This window comes from Balaenoptera borealis, assembly GCF_965194805.1.
Source record: "Balaenoptera borealis genome assembly, chromosome: 6".
Taxonomy (NCBI): Eukaryota; Metazoa; Chordata; class Mammalia; order Artiodactyla; family Balaenopteridae; genus Balaenoptera; species Balaenoptera borealis.
Window position 1 is genome coordinate 37,801,935 of NC_138863.1, and position 22,848 is coordinate 37,824,782.

At 36.4% G+C, this 22,848-nt stretch overlaps 1 protein-coding gene across 1 annotated transcript; it reads right to left on the reverse strand.

Moving 5' to 3' along the window:
* Nucleotides 1-19,692: 19,692 nt before the first annotated feature.
* Nucleotides 19,693-21,964, reverse strand: MARS2 (methionyl-tRNA synthetase 2, mitochondrial). Its single transcript, XM_082397364.1, has one exon. The coding sequence runs from the start codon at nt 21,940-21,942 to the stop codon at nt 20,161-20,163; it is 1,782 nt and encodes a 593-aa protein (XP_082253490.1). The 5' UTR covers nt 21,943-21,964; the 3' UTR covers nt 19,693-20,160.
* Between the last annotated feature and the right edge of the window lie 884 nt (nt 21,965-22,848).

Here is a 22,848-nt window from a genome sequence, read left to right on the forward strand (position 1 = left end):
AATTCAGAATAATGATAGTGAAGATGATCCAGGACCTCGGAAAAAGAATGGAGGCAAAGATCGAGAAGATGCAAGAAATGTTTAACAAAGATCTAGAAGAATTAAAGAACAAACAAACAGAGATGAACAATACAATAACTGAAATGAAAAATACACTAGAAGGAATCAATAGCAGAATAACTGAGGCAGAAGAACGGATAAGTGACCTGGAAGACAGAATGGTGGAATTCACTGCTGCAGAACAGAATAAAGAAAAAAAGAATGAAAAGAAATGAAGACAGCCTAAGAGACCTCTGGGACAACATTAAATGCAACAACATTCGCATTATAGGGGTCCCAGAAGGAGAAGAAAGAGAGAAAGGTCCCAAGAACATATCTGAAGAGATTATAGTCATTAAAGACAAAGAAAAATTATTCAAAGCAACAAGGGAAAAACGACAAATAACATACAAGGGAACTCCCATAAGGTTAACAGCTGATTTCTCAGCAGAAACTCTACAAGCCAGAAGGGAGTGGCATGATACATGTAAAGTGAGAGTGGCATGATATATGTAAAGTGGTGAAAGGGAAGAACCTAAAACCAAGATTACTCTACCCGGCAAGGATCTCATTCAGATTTGAGGGAGAAATCAAAAGCTTTACAGACAAGCAAAAGCTAAGAGAATTCAGCACCAGCAAACCAGCTCTACAACAAATGCTAAAGGAACTTCTCTAAGTGGGAAACACAAGAGAAGAAAAGGACCTGCAAAAACAAACCCAAAACAATTAAGAAAATGGTCATAGAAACACACATATCGATAATTACCTTAAACGTGAATGGATTAAATGCTCCAACCAAAAGACACAGGCTTGCTGAATGGATACAAAAACAAGACGCATATATATGCTGTCCACAAGAGACCCACTTCAGACCTAGGGACACATACAGACTGAAAGTGAGGGGATGGAAAAAGATATTCCATGCAAATGGAAATCAAAAGAAAGCTGGAGTAGCAATACTCATATCAGACAATATAGACTTTAAACTAGAGAATGTTACAAGACACAAGGAAGGACACTACATAATGATCAAGGGATCAATCCAAGAAGAAGATATAACAATTATAGATATATATGCACCCAACATAGAAGCACCTCAATACATAAGGCAACTGCTAACAGCTATAAAAGAGAAAATCAACAGTAACACAGTAATAGTGGGGGACTTTAACACCTCACTTACACCAATGGACAGATCATCCAAACGGAAAATTAAGGAAACACAAACTTTAAATGACACAATAGACCAGATAGATTTAATTGATATTTTTAGGACATTCCATCCAAAAACAGCAGATTACATTTTCTTCTCAAGTGCGCATGGAACATTCTCCAGGATAGATCACATCTTGGGTCACAAATCAAGCCTCGGTAAATTTAAGAAAATTGAAATCATATCAAGCATCTTTTCTGACCACAACGCTATGAGATTAGAAATCAATTACAGGGAAAAAAACGTAAAAAACACAAACACATGGAGGCTAAACAATATGTTACTAAATAACCAAGAGATCACTGAAGAAATCAAAAAATACCTAGAGACAAATGACAATGAAAACACGACGACCCAAAACCTATGGGCTGCAGCGAAAGCAGTTCTAAGAGGGAAGTTTATAGCTATACAAGCCTACCTCAAGAAACAAGAAAAATCTCAAATAAACAATCTAACCTTACACCTAAAGGAACAAGAGAAAGAAGAACAAACAAAACCCAAAGTTAGCAAAGGAAAGAAATCATAAAGATCAGAGCAGAAATAAATGAAATACAAACAAAGAAAACAATAGCAAAGATAAATAAAACTAAAAGCTGGTTCTTTAAGAAGATAAACAAAATTGATAAACCATTAGCCAGACTCATCATCAAGAAAAAGAGGGAGAGGACTCAAATCAATAAAATTAGAAATGAAAGGAGAAGTTACAACAGACACTGCAGAAATACAAAGCATCCTAAGAGACTACTACAAGCAACTCTGTGCCAATAAAATGGAAAACCTGGAAGAAATGGACAAATTCTTAGAAAGGTATAACCTTCCAAGACTGAACCAGGAAGAAATAGAAAATATGAACAGACCAATCACAAGTAATGAAATTGAAACTGTGACTAAAAATCTTCCAACAAACAAAAGTCCAGGACCAGATGGCTTCATAGGTGAATTCTATCAAACATTTAGAGAAGAGCTAACACCCATCCTTCTCAAACTCTTCCAAAAAATTGCAGAGGAAGGAACACTTCCAAACTCATTCTATGAGGCCACCATCACCCTGATACCCTAACCAGACAAAGATACTACAAAAAAAGAAAATTACAGACCAATATCACTGATGAATATAGAGGCAAAAATCCTCAACAAAGTACTAGCAAACAGAATCCAACAACACATTAAAAGAATCATGCACCATGATCAAGTGGGATTTATCCCAGGGATGCAAGGATTCTTCAATATACGCAAATCAATCAATGTGATACACCATATTAACAAATTGAAGAATAAAAACCATATGATCATCTCAATAGATGCAGAAAAAGCTTTTGACAAAATTCAACACCCATTTATGATAAAAACTCTCCAGAAACTGGGCATAGAGGGAACCTACTTCAACATAATAAAGGCCATATATGACAAACCCACAGCCAACATCATTCTCAATGGTGAAAAACTGAAAGCATTTCCTCTAAGATCAGGAACAAGACAAGGATGTCCACTCTCACCACTGTTATTCAACATAGTTTTGGAAGTCCTTGCCAAGGCAATCAGAGAAGAAAAAGAAATAAAAGGAATACAAATTCGAAAAGAAGAAGTAAAACTGTCACTGTTTGCGGATGACATGATACTATACATAGAGAACCGTAAAGATGCCACCAGAAAACTACTAGAGCTAATCAATGAATTTGGTAAAGTTGCAGGATACAAAATTAATGCACAGAAATACACTAATGATGAAAAATCTGAAAGAGAAATTATGGAAACACTCCCATTTACCATTGCAACAAAAAGAATAAAATACCTAGGAATAAACCTACCTAGGGAGACAAAAGACCTGTATGCAGAAAACTATAAGACACTGATGAAAGAAGTTAAAGATGATACCAACAGATGGAGAGATATACCATGTTCTTGGATTGGAAGAATCAATATTGTGAAAATGACTCTACTACCCAAAGCAATCTACAGATTCAGTGCAATCCCTATCAAATTACCAATGGCACTTTTTACAGAACTAGAACACAAAATCTTAAAATTTTTATGGACACACAAAAGACCCCGAATAGCCAAAGCAGTCTTGAGGGAAAAAAATGGAGCTGGAGGAATCAGACTCCCTGACTTCAGACTATACAACAAAGTTACAGTGATCAAGACAATATGGTACTGGCACAAAAAGAGAAATATAGATCAATGGAACAGGATAGAAAGCCCAGAGATAAACCCACACACCTATGGTCAACTAATCTATGACAAAGGAGGCAAGAATATACAATGGAGAAAAGATAGTCTCTTCAATAAGTGGTGCTGGGAAAACTGGACAGCTACATGTAAAAGAATGAAATTAGAACACTCCCTAACACCATACATAAAAATAAATTCAAAATGGATTAGAGACCTAAATGTAATACTGGGCACTATAAAACTCTTAGAGGAAAACATAGGAAGAACACTCTTTGACATAAATTACAGCAAGATCTTTTTTGATCCACCTCCTAGAGTAATGGAAATAAAGACAAAAATAAACAAATGGGACCTAATGAAACTTAAAAGCTTTTGCACAGCAAAGGAAACCATAAACAAGACGAAAAGACAACCCTCAGAATGGGAGAGAATATTTGCAAATGAATCAACGGGCAAAGGATTAATCTCCAAAATATATAAACAGCTCATGCAGCTCAATGTTAAAAAAAACAAACAACCCAATCCAAAACTGGGCAGAAGAGCTAAATAGACATTTCTCCAAAGAAGACATACAGATGGCCAAGAAGCACATGAAAAGCTGTTCAACATCACTAATTATTAGAGAAATGCAAATCAAAACTACAATGAGGTATCACCTCCCACCAGTTACAATGGGCATCATCAGAAAATCTAGAAACAACAAATGCTGGAGAGGGTGTGGAGAGAAGGGAACCCTCTTGCACTGTTTGTGAGAATGTAAATTGATACAGTCACTATGGAGAACAGTATGGAGGTTCCTGAAAAAACTAAAAATAGAATTACCATATGACCCAGCAATCCCACTACTGGGCATATACCCAGAGAAAACCATAATTCAAAAAACACATGCACCCCAATGTTCATTGCAGCACTATTTACAGAAGCCAGGTCATGGAAGCAACCTAAATGCCCATCGACAGACGAATGGATAAAGAAGATGTGGCACATATATACAATGGAATATTACTCAGCCATAAAAAGGAACGAAATTGGGTCATTTGTAGAGATGTGGATGCATCTAGAGACTTTCATACAGAGTGAAGTAAGTCAGAAAGAGAAAAACAAATATCGTATATTAACGCATATATGTGGAACCTAGAAAATGGTACAAATGAACTGGTTTGCAGAGCAGAAATTGAGACACAGAAGTAGAGAAAAAACGTATGGACACCAAGGGGGGAAGCGGCGGCGGGTGGGGGTGGTGGTGTGATGAATTGGGAGATTGGGATTGACATGTATACACTGATGTGTATAAAATGGATGACTAATAAGAACCTGCTGTATAAAAATAAATAAATAAAAGAAAATTTAAAAGAGAAAAAAAAAGGATGTTAGTTAATATTCATCTTTTTGTAAATCTATATCTTACTAGATTTCAAATGGGCTATCCTATTTCCTCAACGGATCTCATAAGTATAACCCTAGATAATGAAATACAGACATTTTGCTTTGCAGTTTAACAGATTTGTATTTTTGAAGTTAAAAACTTTTTAATCCATTCACTTGCTTCTTGAAAATTACTTTCTAATTCATCATCACCTTTGCTTAAATTTTGTATACCCATTACAGAGAATTCAGCTTCCCTTATTTTCTTCTAAATGATGAATTATTGGGGAAAATATCCAAAATTCACTCTAAAGATCATCTCTTCATGTAAATCATCCAGTTGGTCTACTTTCTTTATTAAACATCCTTCAAACCATACATCTTTATACACTCTAGGTAAAGGTAGCCAACAATATAGTATTCACTGACATGATTTAATCTCAGGTCATGCAGTTTCAAGACTCTTGTCTCTATTGTTAATAAATACAGTTTGTTCTAATAAGACAAGCTTGTCATTAGAGTCTGTCTGAACAGAGTCATGTGTAAGAATGTAACTTCATCTTTTCTCAGAGATAATTACATTCTCAGAGACTTGTCAAGTTCCAATATGAATGTTAGCTTAACCTTCTCTGAAATATGATTATATAGATTCAGAATTACGAGTCCTTGTCTCTAGCACTTATTTCCTCTTGAATCTCACTCCCACCTTCATTGATGAGCAGCAGACAGACTTGATTTGATTATCTTATAGAAATGAAAGCTATTTACCTATAGACAAGATCCTCTGATGTTTTATCAGTCATATCAAGTTCCATTTTCACTTCTGCTCCTTGTAGTAGTCAGAAAGTTCTTGACTTTGCTGATCTCTGCTCCAAGTTCTTACTAAATGCAGAAATGATATGTTTATCATTCAAATCAGGACACTTGAAAGGGGACACCAAAAATAATTTAAATTACATAATTTTTTAAATATGTGCTTATTGACCAACAAAGAAGTTTATCACATTAATAAACCCATTAAATCATTCTATTCAAAGGCTATTTTTCAACACTGAAATTCTAATATTACAAAAGCCATAAACCTAGACTGTCCCCAGGAAATCAGAATGTAGGTAACCCTATTAATACATTAAAAAAATGAAGGTAATATTAAACTAGGATCAAAAAGTATAGTCTGAAAGACATTAAGCCATAAGGAATAGGTGTGAACTCTTCTATTACTTTAACCCTTGAAGCTTTATGGCTTCTGGCTTAACCATTGATACAGCTATATAAATAAACTGAATTATGTTTAGGTATAATAAGCCTGTTTCCCTGTGTTATAAACATGAAACCATAGAATCATATAACCTAAGGACTACAGGGTCTACAACTGTGGAATAGCCTTACAATGTTAGTCTTAAAATATTGGTAACTTAACCTGTGTAACTAAATTTGCTATATAATTTCTAGGTAGTTCTAAAGAAAAGCTTCAGTTTAGTCACTGAAGATTGTTTAAAGCCCATGATAACATTCCTTATAAAAACTGCATTAACTTTGTTGATGTTGATGATAATCTGCTATAAAATCATGCTTAGAATATCATGTTTTTGCTTACTATATTTTTCTAAGAATAACACCTCATATTTATATAGCACCTTAAAATTTACGAGCACTTCACATATACTAATCTCATTTTATCCACTCAATATTTTTGTGACATAATCAGGCAACTTTTTATAAGAGAAGTGAGGCTTAGAAAGGTTAAGAAAATTGCCAAAGATGACATTACTATTAAGTGATAGAACCTCGAACTTCTGATTACTAATAAATTGTCACCTGTAAGGAGGCAAGTGGGAAGTGGTTGGGTGGGGACCTGAGAGGAGAAGATCCTTAGAGAACACAATATTTTTCAGAAATAATTTTTGTCTTATTCAAGAGTTATAGACCATCTATCGTTGAATCACTAAAATTAAATCTTAAGACACAAATAAAATGTCTATTCTAATCCCTTAAGCATCTCTGAGTCAGGATCAAAAAATATTTCAATTCTAAAATAAACAAATTGTAATAAACATGAAACTGTTTAATCATGCTTTTATCAAGTAACCTAAGTATGAACAGTTTCCCAACCAAAATAGGAGTAATAGAATTACCCTAGAATTTAATTTTTTAGATTGTTAGTCAAGATTTTTCTTTAAAAGTGTTGTGCAGGTCAGCACTCTGGGAAATGTAAGGAACACAAGGTGAGGAAAAAAGCCTTTTAAGTATCCCAGAAAAACTTTAATCCCTCTGATAGCAAAAGATACCTATAGGCGGTGCCATCTACTCTATATTTTGGGAACATGGCACATTTCCACATGTTTTTGAGAACATAAAGTCCACCAACAAAAACAAATGAACCTTTGGTTGCTTTTCTTCTTCTTTTCCACTCTCCTTGCTAGTAACTGCAATATAGGCATTTATCAGTCTTTGTACAGACCCTCCATGTAGTGTTTGCTATTTGGGGTAAGAGTTATTCTAGTTTAGTTATCTTTTTTTACATCCTAATGACAAGTACCAAACTCATGATACATTTTATACTGATAAAATGTGTGATTCCAAGATAAATGGATCACTATCATAATTGCCTACTGAAGTCTCCTTAGCTCAAAAATTCTAACAGTGCCCACAGTTAAATATAGCTTAATGTCACTGAAATGAATTTTCTCACAACACTTACTTTGGTAACTATCTTTTAATTTATTTTACAATACTTCATAAATGTTTCTTTTCTGGTTAGGAGACTATTTTGTACCTTCACAAAGTATCCTTAGGTGATATAGTAAACTCTTTGTGTAACTGCACAATTTAAAACATTTTAAGCCCTAGAAGCATCTAGGTCTGATATGCCATTAAAAAATTACCCATTGTTTTTATGACTTACTCCTGATAGTTAACTATTCTAGCATTGGCAAATTGTTTCACTGTTAGTAGACATGCTCAGTCTTAAGTCAAAAGAATGGCATATATGCCCAAATCCTGGAAAGTACAATAGGTAATCAACCATGCCTCTTTAGAGAAATGGGGCTTATCTTAGAAGCTTTAGTTCATTTCCCTTAACTATATATAAATTGCTAGTATTTAGAAGAACTACTAGAACACTTGTACCATTTCTGTTGTCACATTCAAGCTGGGCAATTGATTTAGCCTACATGCTACTTCCAATGTTTTATTCAGCTTTATGAGATAAACTTGGGCTCCTTGATACATTCTTCTTTAATCACAATATTTAAACTCAAATCATCTAAAGCAGGCAGAGCAAATGATGATTTTTTTTTAGACAAAAGGATTTGTCTAAACACTGATGCTCTGAAGTAGGCATTTAGTCATTAGAGATGCCTTAGCTAAAATTTTCCTATCCTCAAGTGCATTGAGAAAAGCAGTATCTCCAGAAATCCTTATGTTCAGCAGTGAATCAAATAAAAATCATTTATTGGAACTCATTCTATTCATGGAAGTTTTACTTAACAGTAGGATGTCACTCTATTAACACAAAAGTTTATTAATAATTACCTGATTTTCTCTGGTTAGTCACTTTCTCAACCATAGGATCTGCCTTCTAATTTTGTATATCACTAAGTACCTAAATTTTTTTTTTTTTTTGACAAATCTTTACCAAAGTTCAGGGCTGGCACAAAGAAGGAAGTATAACCTAATAATTTAGAAATACCATTAGATGTGGCTTCTAAGATCCTTTGTAGTGAGTCTTTTTTATAGCCCTAAGATGCCTCCCTGTCTAGCAGTAGGTTATAAGGTAACCTACTCTTTCTAGTGGGAATTTCCTAAAGTACACCTTCTCTCCTCAGAATGCAGGCCCAGTTAATATTATTTTTAAAATCTTCCCCTTAGGTAATAATAAAATAAGAGCCATTTAAAGTGCATTAAAACCATTATTTTCTTTACATCTCTTAATAGGAACCAAGGTTACATTCTGTGAGAAGAAGCTTTTCTCAACCTTCATCTGTAGGTTTGAAACCTCAATATTCTTGAAGCCCACACTTTCATCCTAGAAAAGATTTCAGAGCAGAGGATTCAATTCTTACTCCACCTTCCTCTACTGATTCTGTTAAGTAGAGTCTTGGATAACTATTTTATCCAATAATAGAAAACAACTAGCCCCATGTGTGGTCTGGTAACAAATATGAGGGTTTTGGATGTGCTTAAAGTTAAATGTTTTTGCTTTTTTAAGGGAAGTAAAGAAATCTTAGTAGCCAGAACATTGGAGGTACAGGATAAAATCATGGTTTCCCTTATTAATTCACACACACTTAAGTAACACAGACTTATAATCTGTAACAAATAGAACAAAGGTTATATCTATAAAACAAGTATCTTGATAAAGTTTGAAAAATTTAGTCATCATCTGGCTATCTTATCAACATGATAATGTCATATACAACCACTTAAAAACATCTTTGGTGATTGGATTTTACAGTTTTATTCCAGATGTTTTATAGTTTTTAGACACAGCATGGCATATACAGAATATACATAGCAACAAACCATTTGTTGTAATAAGGTAAATTCAAAAAAACACTATCTCGATAATTAGGGAGATAATATGTATAGAAGATTCTAGCTTCCACATTATTTTGTTTTCACTATATCTAGGTTTTCGTATATTTTACTTATATTAAATGTTTTTGATAAAACATTTCAAATTCTAGGTTTACATTAGAAATTTTGCCAGATATTAATATATATATAAACAATTTTATATATAATATCTGGAAATCTGTCATATTATGACCATTTATTTTATACTAATTACTATGGCCAAAGTTGATACTATTCTTAAATATACTTAAAGATATCTCCATATTTATTTCTGGCCCCCTTGTTATTCATACTAGAAGTATAAAGGTTCTTATAGCATCTTAGCAAGTATAAGCATTCACTGCATATATCATGTCCAATTCAATACATATTTCTTCCTTTAACACAGTGACACTGTCTATATTCCTTTTCATCTTTCATTCAGGTCTTAGTTTGTGAGGTCTTTAGACTTTTAAAACATTAACTCTGACTAAATAAAACTTAACCACAACATTATTTTTCATCTTTTAAATACAAAGCTTGATTGTCTGCTCTTACAGAATTGGAAAAGTTTATAATTAAAAAAAGTACCACATTAAGTAGAACTTTTTAAATTAAAAAATGGTCATGCCAACTTTTCTTTAAATGCTACCTGTTTAATATATATCCCAACTTTCTTCTGCAAAACATTATATTCCTTTTATAGAAGGTTGGGCTAATAATAAAGAATAAAAATTGTTATATAAATAAGCAATATTTAAATTGACTACATGGAAATTTATTATAGCATTTATTTAAATTTGATTGCACAATGCTAGGAGTCTTATTTTTTTCACTATTTTATTTTCATGTCCACTCAAAGAACTAGAGTTGGTTTGCACTTCTGTTAGGAAAGAATAAGAATTATTTATTTTTTTAAACTATATTTTAAAACTTTCTTACAATATTAGATAACCCAATTATAACTTGAGTTAATTTTTTTTAACCCCGTCTCATAAAGAATAATGAACTATCCATTGATGTATATATTTTTGGAGTATATCACCAAAATGTTTCTGGGCTAAAATATTTATGTTGAGGAATAAAATGTAATAGCACAGTTATAGAATAAATAATATAAAGAATATTCTGGCACATCCAAAGGCCAGTCCACCTACTGAGAGTATTTTATTTTGCTACATTAATTTTGAAAGTAGCATGCTGTATGTTATGGTCCAGTGTTCTATAATTACAGCCCTAGTCAAAAAGATCATGAAACAATATAATACTCCACTTGTCTGGTGTTTTCAGTATACATTTTTTTTTAATTAATTTATTTATTTTTGGCTGTGTTGGGTCTTCGTTTCTGCATGAGGGCTTTCTCTAGTTGCGGCAAGTGGGGGCCACTCTTCATCGCGGTGCGCAGGCCTCTCACTATTGTGGCCTCTCTTGTTGCAGAGCACAGGCTCCAGACACGCAGGCTCAGTAGTTGTGGCTCACGGGCCTAGTTGCTCCGCGGCATGTGGGATCTTCCCAGACCAGGGCTCGAACCCGTGTCCCCTGCATTGGCAGGCAGATTCTCAACCACTGCGCCACCAGGGAAGCCCCTTCAGTATAAATTTTAATCCCATATTTATAATTCAGGCTTATTCAGTATATAACAAGGCATTTTTGTTCTAAAACTTTTATAAATTTCTAGAGTCCAAGAATAATTGCATTTTGCTTCAAAAAAAAGAGTTATATTGGTATTTTTCTTAGCTAATATATTGTAGGCAGTTGTGCTCTTTACCAAAATATAAAATACAGAAAAATAAAATACAGAAAAAATGGAGGTAGTATGAAAGTTAATGTACCCAAAAAAACCTGTTCTGCTTACATTGTGATGTTTTCCTCTTATTTTATAGCTAATATAACATATCCATGATAGCAAAAACAGCTTTAATAACTATAAGAGATCAATGTTTTAGCTTTTAATTATCAAGGTCCTTTTTATTATGTCCTGATATAAAAATGAACAAAGATAAGGAGACTAAACCCTCATGCTTAGCCTCATATAGTTCTGAAACAACCAATGATAAAGGAAATAATTAATATAAAAAGTATCACCTAAGAAAGCATATCTTTTTTTTTTCCTTTGGTATTTTAGAGAAAACATCTAAAGGATAATAATTTTAAGGTATACACTAACAACTTGAGATTATTTGTAATACTTTCAATGTGTTTCTTGCTAATCATATTTAGGATTTTTGTTTTTAACATGTCTAACTTTGGTACCAAAGCAAAGAAAGCTACACAATATCCACTTACATATTTTTAGCAACACATAGAACAAACTTCCTAAAATCCTTATTAGTATCTGATCTATTATGCAAACTATTTTTTAAAAGATACTAATAGATGTAAATTTTTCCTACCCTATACATACCCAAATACTGACTAGTAAAGTCAACCTTCGGGTTATTTTATTCAGGCAATATCCAATTGTTTGTGAGAATGGCTCTCAATAAAATAACACATTTAATATCCTAATGTCTGTGCCAAAGGAAAAATGAAAATAAACTCAGCAACAATCCTATGTTTACCAAATACATTTTTATGCCTGTGCCCTAGCTGTGTGTCTATCTTTAAAGAATGACTTGTTTAAAAACTCAAGCTCAGACTTACCTACTTTCACATATTGAATATTTAAAACATCTACCTCTACAAACTTAACAATGATGGGTTTTGATAACTTAGTTGAACTTGGCTAGCCCCCTTCACACTACATTAGATGTTAAGCAGTAAGTTTTCATTATTTTTCCTTTGTTTTTCTGTCTGAGATTAGGTTGATTTCCTAATTTTTACACTTAGCTACACAGTTATATATTTATATTGGTTTTTGTGCCCCATAACTCATAGCTTCACTTCTAGATGGTCTCCATGGACTACGGAAAAAGGAAGAAGTGCTATATACTCTCCTTAGGCTAGAAAACCAATTTTATGACATTATTTACATCCAAAAATGTTTTATTTAAAATTTGTTAGGAATTAACTACCTTCTAGAAGCTGATTTTTATGTGGAAAACATTTTAATAAGAAAAAACTTTATTCTTTGAGGACTGATTATTAACTAATAGATTTTTTTTAACTGGGTCAATGTCATAATGAATGTTAAAAATATTTCCTTTATACTCAGCAAAAAATACTCCTTCTAAATCTTAAAATGGTGTGAAAATCCAACCATCAGCTTTCATGCACTTAACTATATATATTTTCAATAATTCATTTTATTTTAGTACTTAATGATCTTCTTCTATAATACCAAAATGGGCTTCTTACACATTGTAACTTGATTTATTTAATTACATTCCAGTAATGAGCTGTAAAATGAAACTGAACTCAGGACTAAAAAGTTTTGCTTTTTAAAAATGTAGAGAGTTTCCATAAAATAATTTTTATAGAAATTTAAATATAAAAAGTTAATGCAATAATTTCAGTTTACCAGGATTGAAGGTTCTTTGCTTTAGGAATGCCTATATAAATTCCTTCAGTAAGTGATTTAAAGGTAATCTTAAAAATGCTATATGTAGGATATTTTTTATAATACATCAGTCTGATTCTATAAGCAAATCATAATCTACCATGCAAAAAACACTGGAAAAGTACCCATCATGCCTTGCTAACTATGGGATTATATAGTTTGAATTTAAACAGAGTTCTGAAGAAATTATTTAAAACATAAAATAAAGGTGTAGATGTTCTTAGCTTCCAAGTTAGCAAGGACTTTAATACCTTTTGATATATTTTTAAAAATACAATTCAGATGATAGCTAAGAGACCTATATATACATAGGTTTCATCCTGAACTTTTTCAAGGTGTAGCCCATGTCCAACTTTAGCTACATTTCATTTAAAAAGTAAAATATGACAGAGTATTCTTTATGCAATTCATAATAAGGTCTCTAATCTGTGGAAGTTAAAACATGTCTTGACCATCATATATGACATATATCAGATATAATTTACCAGGAATTATCCAGTATGTGGCATTTTAGCTAACAGGGTTGTATTCGCTTTGGTTATAACTAGAGTCAAGGGCATTTAATCTGGTTTCTACAAGCTTGTTAGGAAAGATGTCATAGGAATATAGTAAGAAATGTTCAGTAAATTCATAGAACTTAAACTGTTAATAAATAGATGAGTCTTCTAATAAGTTCATTTGTATTAAAACTGTATGTATGAAATGAAAAAATTTCAGTGTTTTGTGACCTCTAATAAAATTCTCTGGCTTTGTTACTTTAATAGTTAATTCAAAGAAAACTTTTGAATATTGATATGTTTTCATGTTTAGAGATAAATGTATAAAGTATTGATTAGTAAAATGTTATTTTTAAATACTTAGATTTATGAATTTATGACAACATACTTTCACTTAGGGAACTGTTGGATTCAAAAATTTGGAACACTCTTCTGAAAATAAGAAACAAAATAATCTTAAGGAAAAAGAAAAATAGAGACTATAGAGTTATTAAAATTTTTAACAATTTACACTAGAACACATAAGCAGGCTTCAAATACAAAGGAAACTATTGAAAGCAAAAAAGAAATATATTTCATGATAAGGTAAGCCTTTTTTCTAAGTTTCATTTTTGGCACTCATATGTTTCATAATCTAGCTATCAAGAACCAATTCCTTGTCTTGAAACACTGAATGTATTTTAATTAAGTGTTCTTATTTAGACTTTTCATCTTCAGATCTTTGGATCTGATTTTACTGCTTCCTCTTTCCCACAATACAGTTCCCTCAGTATACACTCAGGGATTGTCGTGGTGTTGATGTTAAGGATGGTGCTGAGGCTCTGGCACTAAAACAAGTTTGAGTCTAGGCTCTCCTGTGTTACAAGCTGTATAACCTTAGCCAAGTTACTTAATGTCTCTGTGTCTCAATTTCTTATCAGTTAAACAGAGTTAGAATAATACTTCATAGGGTTAATGGAAAAAGTAAATGAGAGAACACAAATAAGGAACACAGAACTCGTGGTCCTCTCCCTTCACCTTCATTTATCTTCAATTAGAAGATTTCTTCAATTAGAAAATTTGGCAAAATTATGGCCATGAGGTCCTCCCCTTTTAATAATCTAGAGAGAACTCACTGAACAAGTATATTTGCTGACATTTCTATTCAAAAAGCAAGTTATTATTTTCACAGAAGCAGGCATGGAAAAGATAAGGTTTTAGAGCCACAAAACCTTACCTGCTATAAATTTTTCATTTTTTTCTACCCTTAGCAGTGATGATACACTTGAGTAGTGAGCATTAAAGACTGAAATGCTAATGTCTAGTGTAAGTTATTAATTTTTACTTCCTCATTGCCTGGTTTCTCTGAACTCACAAATGGCAGTCTCATTTCTTTCCAAACTTGAACATTTCTTGTCATTTTCAGTTTTAACTCTTTACATTTTGAGGCTGTTGTTAGATTATACAAGTTTAATTGTTATAACTTATTGGTACATTATTTCTTTTATATTAAGTCTCACTTCATCTTTAGTAATGGTTTTCCCCTCAAAATAGATTGTCTACTATTATTATGATACCAGCTTTCTTTTGGTTAACATATGCCTAGTGTTTCTTCATGTCTTATTTTCTGTTATGTTTAAGTATATACATTTTAACTACATATAGCTAACTTTTTAAACTTAAGTTTGAATATGCTGTCTTTTGACAGAAAGTCCATCCTATGATATTTTGTTTTATTATAATTACTGATATATTTATATGCATTTATGCCATCTTATTATGGGTTTTCTTTTCCCATATTTTTCATTTTTCTTTGCCCTTTTTTTCATCTTCCTGTCTTCTGTTGGATTGAGTTTTTTAACATTTCATCTGGCTAAGAAGAAATACATTCTAGTTGTATTACTTTAGTGATTAACTAAATTGTGTAATATTTACACAATTAATATTTATTATTATTTAATGTTTATTATTTAATTTAATATTTACAGGCTTTTAACCAGTAGACATTTCTAGGTTAGTTCAAAGGAAGTCAGATTACTGAAACTATCATATTTAATGTGTTCCAGAGTAAAGGTTATTACCCTTTTAAAAATATTTTAATCAGGAAAAAATGTGTAATGAGTCATATTTTTATTGAATGTATTGAATTAAGAGAACAGAACAATGATTCCAATCTGTAACAGTCAACCATAAACTAGTTTTTGAAGGTTCATCTTCCTGTCCAATCCCACAAACCAGTGACTGTCAACCAATGAGGAGGTATATGTACAAGGTATGCCCTTAGGAGTGGTAGCATAGGGAGGTTAGTACCATTTTACCCCTACCATACACTAAGAAAATTAGCAACACCCATTTCCACAGTTATTCCTAGAGCTGTCCCTCCAGCTTACCCAGTGAGTCTTCCAGGCCCTCTGCAGATGTTTCATCCAAAATTCCTTAATGAATTGAAGGCAGAGCTCATCTCTCCTTGGAGTTACTTTCTTCTTGCAGATCATACATTTGGTTTCCTGAAACATCCTGACATCTCATACCATCCTGTTCTTAAGTGAGGAGCTGTGGACTTGAAAATCTATGGTGAGTAAACCGTGTCATAAACCAAATGGGAGTGAAATACAGTTCATAGCCAAGGATGGAACTTCTATACTATAGTCTCACCTTACTTTGATGAAGATCCAAGTAAGGCTGAAGCTCCCAATAGCTATTCATGAGAAGAGGCACAGTAGAGAGTATATTATTTGTAGTTGTCAAGGCCATAGGAAGATCCTCTTGGTGTGTACCTCTTCCCAATCCCCTTTACTCATCATGGAAATTTAAGTAGAAACTGATTAATGTGATATAATCTTAGGCAAGGTATTTTACATATGGTCAACTATTCCATTAGATGGTTCCCCTTAATTCAGAGGATCTATACTGGGTAACCCAAGACTACCTAAAAAATAAGTCAGTTTCACCTCTAAGGTTACACTAATGCAGGCCAACACTGGTTAGTCCCTTCCTCTCAGCTCAAAGTAGTTCTTGATGATAGAAGAAAGCAGCTGAGGCTGGGCTTCTCCTATCCTCTATCTCAAAAAAGAATAAGACCCTCTTCTTGAAAGGTTAAAATCCCCACTAATTAACCTTAATTAACTTGGTTGTTACTGTTCTGGCCCTTCCAGCAATGTTAACCTCCAAATTTAGTGTGTTCCTATTGATAGAAGTTAACCAGTCCTATCCAAAGCTCCTACAAGAAGGGGCAAGGCCAGCTGTGTTGTGCTGAAATGACATATTTCATACTGTGTTAGTTCTGCAAGGGGCTCCAAGGCTTTGTTCTAGAACTGAAGCCCCTAACTTGTACTCTTGGGTACCTCGACCTGTGCCCTAGCTCCCCCCAGGCTCTCTGAACTAGGTAACTTTCTCAGCAAAAATAGACACATGACTGCCAGTAGGTCCACACCTTTTCAGATCCACTGATATTACTCATTCTGGCAAAAGATGAGGGCAAGGACCCATCAAGGTTTACAGCATCCCAGACCTTACCAGCAAGAACAATTGTTCTCCATCTGGTAGAACTATGGATGGGGGGGCTGCCTCTAGGAGGCAATTATAGATTGTCAGACATCAGCTTTATAGACCAAGTCTTAGTCAAGAGGCATGGCTGCTTCCCCACTGTAACTCAAGGTTACACTAATGCAGGCCAACACTGCAACTACACACTCACTTAGGGGTGAAGCAGTCAGAGAGCCAGGAAACCATCCCAACCATAATGCCCAAGGAGTAATCTGTTGAATGGTTGGTACTGCCACCTGCTACCCAAGCTACTTCATGATTATAAGTCTTCCCAGTTGGAGGCCCACAGCCTGACCAACTTTACTTCAGTTTCGGAACTTCCCTGATCTAAAGCGTTATGTGCCAATCATAGATACAACTATAGGGGGAAAAGAAAAAAGGCCTGTGCCTCAGAGCCCATGTCCCAGCCTATGCCTTCTTGAGCGCATCAACCTAAAATTCAATTTATCAGGCTCTTCTCAGCCATTATAGAGTCACACAGGTGCTTAAGAAAAATGAGGCCTACTTCCAGAATAAGTGTGAGATTTCAATGAAATGAGACTGTAACTATTTCTTGTTCCTGCCTATTCTTGACTTCCATATAGCCATAGGTCTTCTGACTTCTGAGGTGCCTAATCTATGAGTTCACTTGTGGAATAGCCCTCTAATATACAATCGTGCCACACATATACATTGCCCACAACTTCTTGCATGACTTCATGGTAGACTGTAGTCTACTGGGTTGACAACTTATTATTACTTTAACGTGACATTCATGAACACCTGAACAGTGCTCTATCACTCATGCAACACTGCCTCCAAGGATACTGGAAAATGAATATTTGACAGCCTTAGGGTAGTACTTGGGAGAAACTTCCTTTCTGGTCAAGGAACCCACAAGATGCCAGATAAGGTGTCAGCAATTCTGGAATAGGGGACTTCTTAGATGTCTACAAGTTTATCATCATCTTCTCCCACAAGTGGTTAGGATGTCCTCTCTTGCAAGTGCATCCCTGCCAGTTTTAAGTTTCACCTATCCTGCACTTGCCATTCTTAAACTGCTGGATTAAATAACACATCACCTCGGTAACCAAAGGGTATTTGCTTTACCTGTTTTGCCTCCTACAGAGAATCCAACTGGTTCATCTTCCATATCACCACAGAATAAGTCATATCCAACTTACCACACTTCTTCACTCAAAATATCCTGTCTTCTGTAAAAATTATGCCTTCTCCTCTTTGGTTTCCCTGTTTTCCTGTGTCCTCCAGCACCACAAATACTCTGGTAGAAGTTAAGTGCCTACACAAATGACAGACTGCACAAAAGGAACTCTATTAACACCCAGCAAGCCAATGTCCAGTGTACTGACCAGCATTAGGCCATAGGAAAGATCATTCAAGTGGAAGACACTGTCCCTCCGTTCATTATAGGAACTGTAAGACTTACAATGGCACTTCGAAGGCATAAGTTACCAATGCTGGTTTTCCAAGTCTGTTTTCCTTCATCCATGTAAACACATCCCATCTCTTTCACTACTCTGCTATCCAGTCCTAAGAGATATTACACTCCATCCTAGGTCCCAGTAACCTACCCTAGTAATCCCAGCAGGTAACTGGAATATGTCATATGGAAAGCCCAGGATTCCATTATGAAGAATAAGGAGGATCTAAAGGAACACTGGTAGAAATGGTCCTTCCACCTTTAGAATGCCTTCAAGCATTCTTTTCTAAGCAGTGTTTCCAAGCAACCAGAAATCTCTCGCCACACCAACTAATAAACAGAAATTGGAGCTGAACAGTAGCACCCAGAATAAATCTGGGGGAACTACCAGCACAGTTTACTTCATGGTGAGCCCTCTCTGCTTGCTACCATGCTTACAATGGATATCTCAAGGCAAGTTCTCATTTTCAACTTTGCCCTAGCTGTCCAATCACCTATGAGATATAATGCTGGCTTACTATGTTGTAGTCATTGTATAAGTTGATACCTTAACATCTTCTCTGTGATGTTCTCTTATGGAGCCTTGGAGAGATCCCTAAATCCAGTTTGAGATTCCTGGAGCACTGATCATTTCCTCCCTTCACCATCACCTTCAACAAATGCAACAGAACAGATCTGGATAAGGTACTTAGAAACTTTTAAACTTTAATAACTTAAGTTAAAGGAGCAAAGAAAATAATTAGTAAAAACTACTTGAAAGTAAATGTATTAACATTTATATTAGCTATTCCACAATTGCTATATTGTATTATAGATCCTGATTGACCAAAAGAAATCATATAAGGTAAATTATGTATGTGGATAACAAAATTAAGACCAAGAAATATAAAGAAAATATTGCCCTTCTGAACTATCTACAGATTTTTAACATCATACCTGTAAACCTAATGTTATTAAAGTTTAAAAAATTTTTAACATACCAAGTACCTCAAGGGAGCTTTATAATTCATCATAGTCCAAACAAACGTGACACCTTTACTTATTAGCTTACTAAACATTTAATAGAGTAAATGTCCTTTTTCAGTAGTCTGAAAAAAACTAAGGATTCTGATCTTTCTATTGCTTACTGTAAAACAGCAGTGGTTGCAGTTATCCTTATTTTAAGAAAAGCAATAAAATTTTTTCTTTAAATTTAAATTATGCAAAATTAGGAAGCAGAAAACCTATTCTAAATATTCTGAAACCTCAATGTTAAGTAATTACATGTGTGAAACTAGAGCCATCTACTGGTTGAAGTGTAATGTTACAAAGCACAACTACTGGATTATTAACTAGCAAAACAGGGAGTCATGGTTGTTAAGAATTGAGAATATAAACATAGGCAAAAATCATCTAGTCTAGGACACTGGTTTTTAAAGGTTTAATGAAACAACCTCTTTTTAACAGGAGACACAACATATATAACAAAGTAAAAGCTGAGGAAGGGGGCCTCCAACCCCCACATGCACTAATTTGCCCAGCAGAGGCCAGGCCAGTGACAAACAAGCCATGAGAGGTAGTCTGGGCAAATAACTGTGGTTTGGACAGAGGCACAATGAGAAGGAGTAGTATCAGCAAAGTTGTCTCTTACCCACCTTTCCCCTGGAGACATCTTAGAGACACTGGGGTGCAAAGGACAGTGGTTAATGGACACAGAGAACTGAAGAGTAGGGAGTAGGCTTCTGAAAGGCTACAGACCTCTTTTCACAGGGACATTACTTATGTGCTCGTTTGATGCAACACTTTAGAAAGCATTAGTATAACTTTCCTGAAAATGCAAAATAAGAAAATAAGATGTTTGCTTTTTTACCACAAGCTAATAAGAACTGAGTTTCTAGGTCTTATGGGCTTTTACCAGCCAGGCCCTGGACTGGTCCAGTCTTGGAAACAAGACCCCAGTTTCAGGTCCCAGCCTCCTCCCTTCAAAAGGGCATGGATGTCCATAGAATCGAGGCAAGAAATGGAGCTCTCCAAGGCCCCTCTCTGTGGCAGAGACCCCCAACCTAGACAGCAGCTTGTCAGCTAGGCTTGGGGTGACAGGTTGGAGCAAAGTTCCAAAGACTCGCAAACATTCCAAGGCCACGTGAAGCACAGTACCCAGCCAGGGAGCATCCACTGGGCTCTCCCAGTTCAACTTCCATGGTGCATGCCTTTGGACAAAGCCATTAGTTTGCCGGACACAGCTGGATACTGCCTCCAGAGCCTTATAGATCTGAAAGTTATCATAGTGGTCTGCCACCTGCTTGGGCAAAGTGGCCACTGCGCTCACCAGAGCATAGTCCTCTGCCTGAGCACGACCTGTTGGCCCCACCAACCCTGGCTCACTGGGAAAGCAGGTAGTGCAAAAAGCCGGATAGGTCCCAGAAGGATTTATTCTGTTGGCAGTGCATCGGTTCAAGAGACCTCCCAAAGCAAATGCCAGCTCGGAATCCAACAACTTAACCACCTTTTCACCATAGTAATCACAGTCCCAGTTGGGGACACCCTGACGAAGGAGAAAGTAGCGGAAGCCATCCACAGTATAGCGGTCAAGGCATGTCCTGGGATCCACCACGTTGCCCAAGCTCTTAGACATCTTTTGACCACAGACTGTCCAGTGGGAGTGAACATAGATGCGGTGTGGTGGGCTCATGCCGGCCCCTAAGAGGAGGGCAGGCCAATAGATAGCATGGAATTTGAGAATGTCCTTGCCTATGATATGAGAGGTCGTGGGCCACCAAAATTTGAACTCAGGGTTTGGGTAGCCAATTACAGTAAGGTAGTTGACCAAGGCATCCAGCCATACGTAGATGGTCTGCGAATCGTCCCCGGGCACCGGAATGCCCCAGTGCAAGTGGCTACTCCTTCGAGAGACGGATAGGTCCGGCAGCTCCTCTTCCAGCCACTGAAGGACTGCGTGATGGAATGGCTCCGGGGTGATGGCCTGAGGGTCGCCCCGCAGCCACCGCTGGAGCGGCTCCCGGAACTGGGAAAGCCTGAAAATGTAGTTTTCTTCCTTGGTCCAGGAGACGGGATGCCCGCTCTCCAGAGATACAGGACACAAATCCCCCGACGGGCCGGGCTGCCTGGTGACCTTGGCTTCAGGCAGGAAGCACTCGTCGGAGGCGCAATACCAACCTTCATAGAGCCCCTTGTAGAGAAGACCCCGAGCCTTCAGCACCCCCCAGAAGTGCTGCACAGCCATCCGATGCCGGGCCTCAGTGGTGCGGATGAAGTCGGTGGAGGAGATGTCAGCCTCCCGGAAAAGCTGCTGGAACTGGGCAGAGACTCTGTCGCACAGCTCGGACGGAGCCAGGCCCGCAGCGGCTGCTGCCTGCTGAATCTTGAGGCCGTGCTCATCGGTACCAGTGGAGAATCGCGTGGCGGCGGCGCTGGGAACTCGGAGGCGATGGTGTCGGCACAAGGCGTCAGCCAGTAGCGCCGAGTACAGGTGCCCGATATGCGGCGCCGCGTTCACGTAGAAGATGGGTGTGGTGAAGTAGGCGCGCGCGTCGCGGGTATCGTCCCGAACACCGAGAGGGTCCGAACTGTAGTGGCGTAAGTTAAAGTCCGCCAGCAGAGAAAGCCTACTCGCCCCCGTGCGTCTTAGCAGCCGAAAGGCAGAAATCCGCAGCATGATGCCTGCGGAGATGAAGGGCGGAGGGGGCGTTCTGGAAGCACGTGTGAGGGGCGCATGCGCAGCCGGGCCGCACCGCCGCTTCCGTCCAGAGAGCCAATGAAGTCCGGCCCCGAGCGCCGGCCCTCCGCCGCTCCGCCCGCGCTCCCCCCTCCTTGGGCCTCGGATACGGCGGTTGTGAATTGCGGGAGCGAGCGAGAACGATAGCTTAGAGGAACTGGCTGAAGGAGAGGTTATGAAGCAGATAAATCTTTATCTTTCTATAACATACTGCGTGTCCTGCTTTGTAATTTTATATTTATGGATCTGGGTTTTTTCTCCAGGCTGAGTTGCTTGTGGGCAAGAATTTTGTATTCAGGCATTTCTGAAACACCAGTCAGTGGCTGACACATTGCAGGAGTGTGCCCTCTACGTAGGCTCTGGTAAACGTAGAGATCTGAAATATAATATACATTTCCTCTCAGAACCTAGTGGGCACAATAAATCCAGAAGGGAGGGGGGAGAAGGGAAGGAAGAAAAACAATGACCTAAAGCACTTGAGGGAAGGATAAGAACTGAAAAAGTAAGAGAAATCCTTTCTCTAAACGCAGTTTTTGTTGAATCAACAAAAGAGGTAGGCTTGTGATGTTCCCAGTCTTTGCAAAGATTACTGAGATCCAGAAGGCTGGAATGCAGTACGTTGTCACTCTGCACCTAAGGAAAAAGTAGTCTTCAAATTTATTTCTCAACGTAGTTGTTAGTAATATTCTTTTAAAATGGTCTTGAAGTTCTAGAGCAGTGTTTTTCAAGTTTGCTTTGGTAAGGGAACCCTAGCTCTTTTCGAAACGGATGACTCGGGAGCCCAGAATTGGATTAATATTAATCCTGGCTTCTTGACATACTCTCATCTTTGGTCTATCTTTTTTT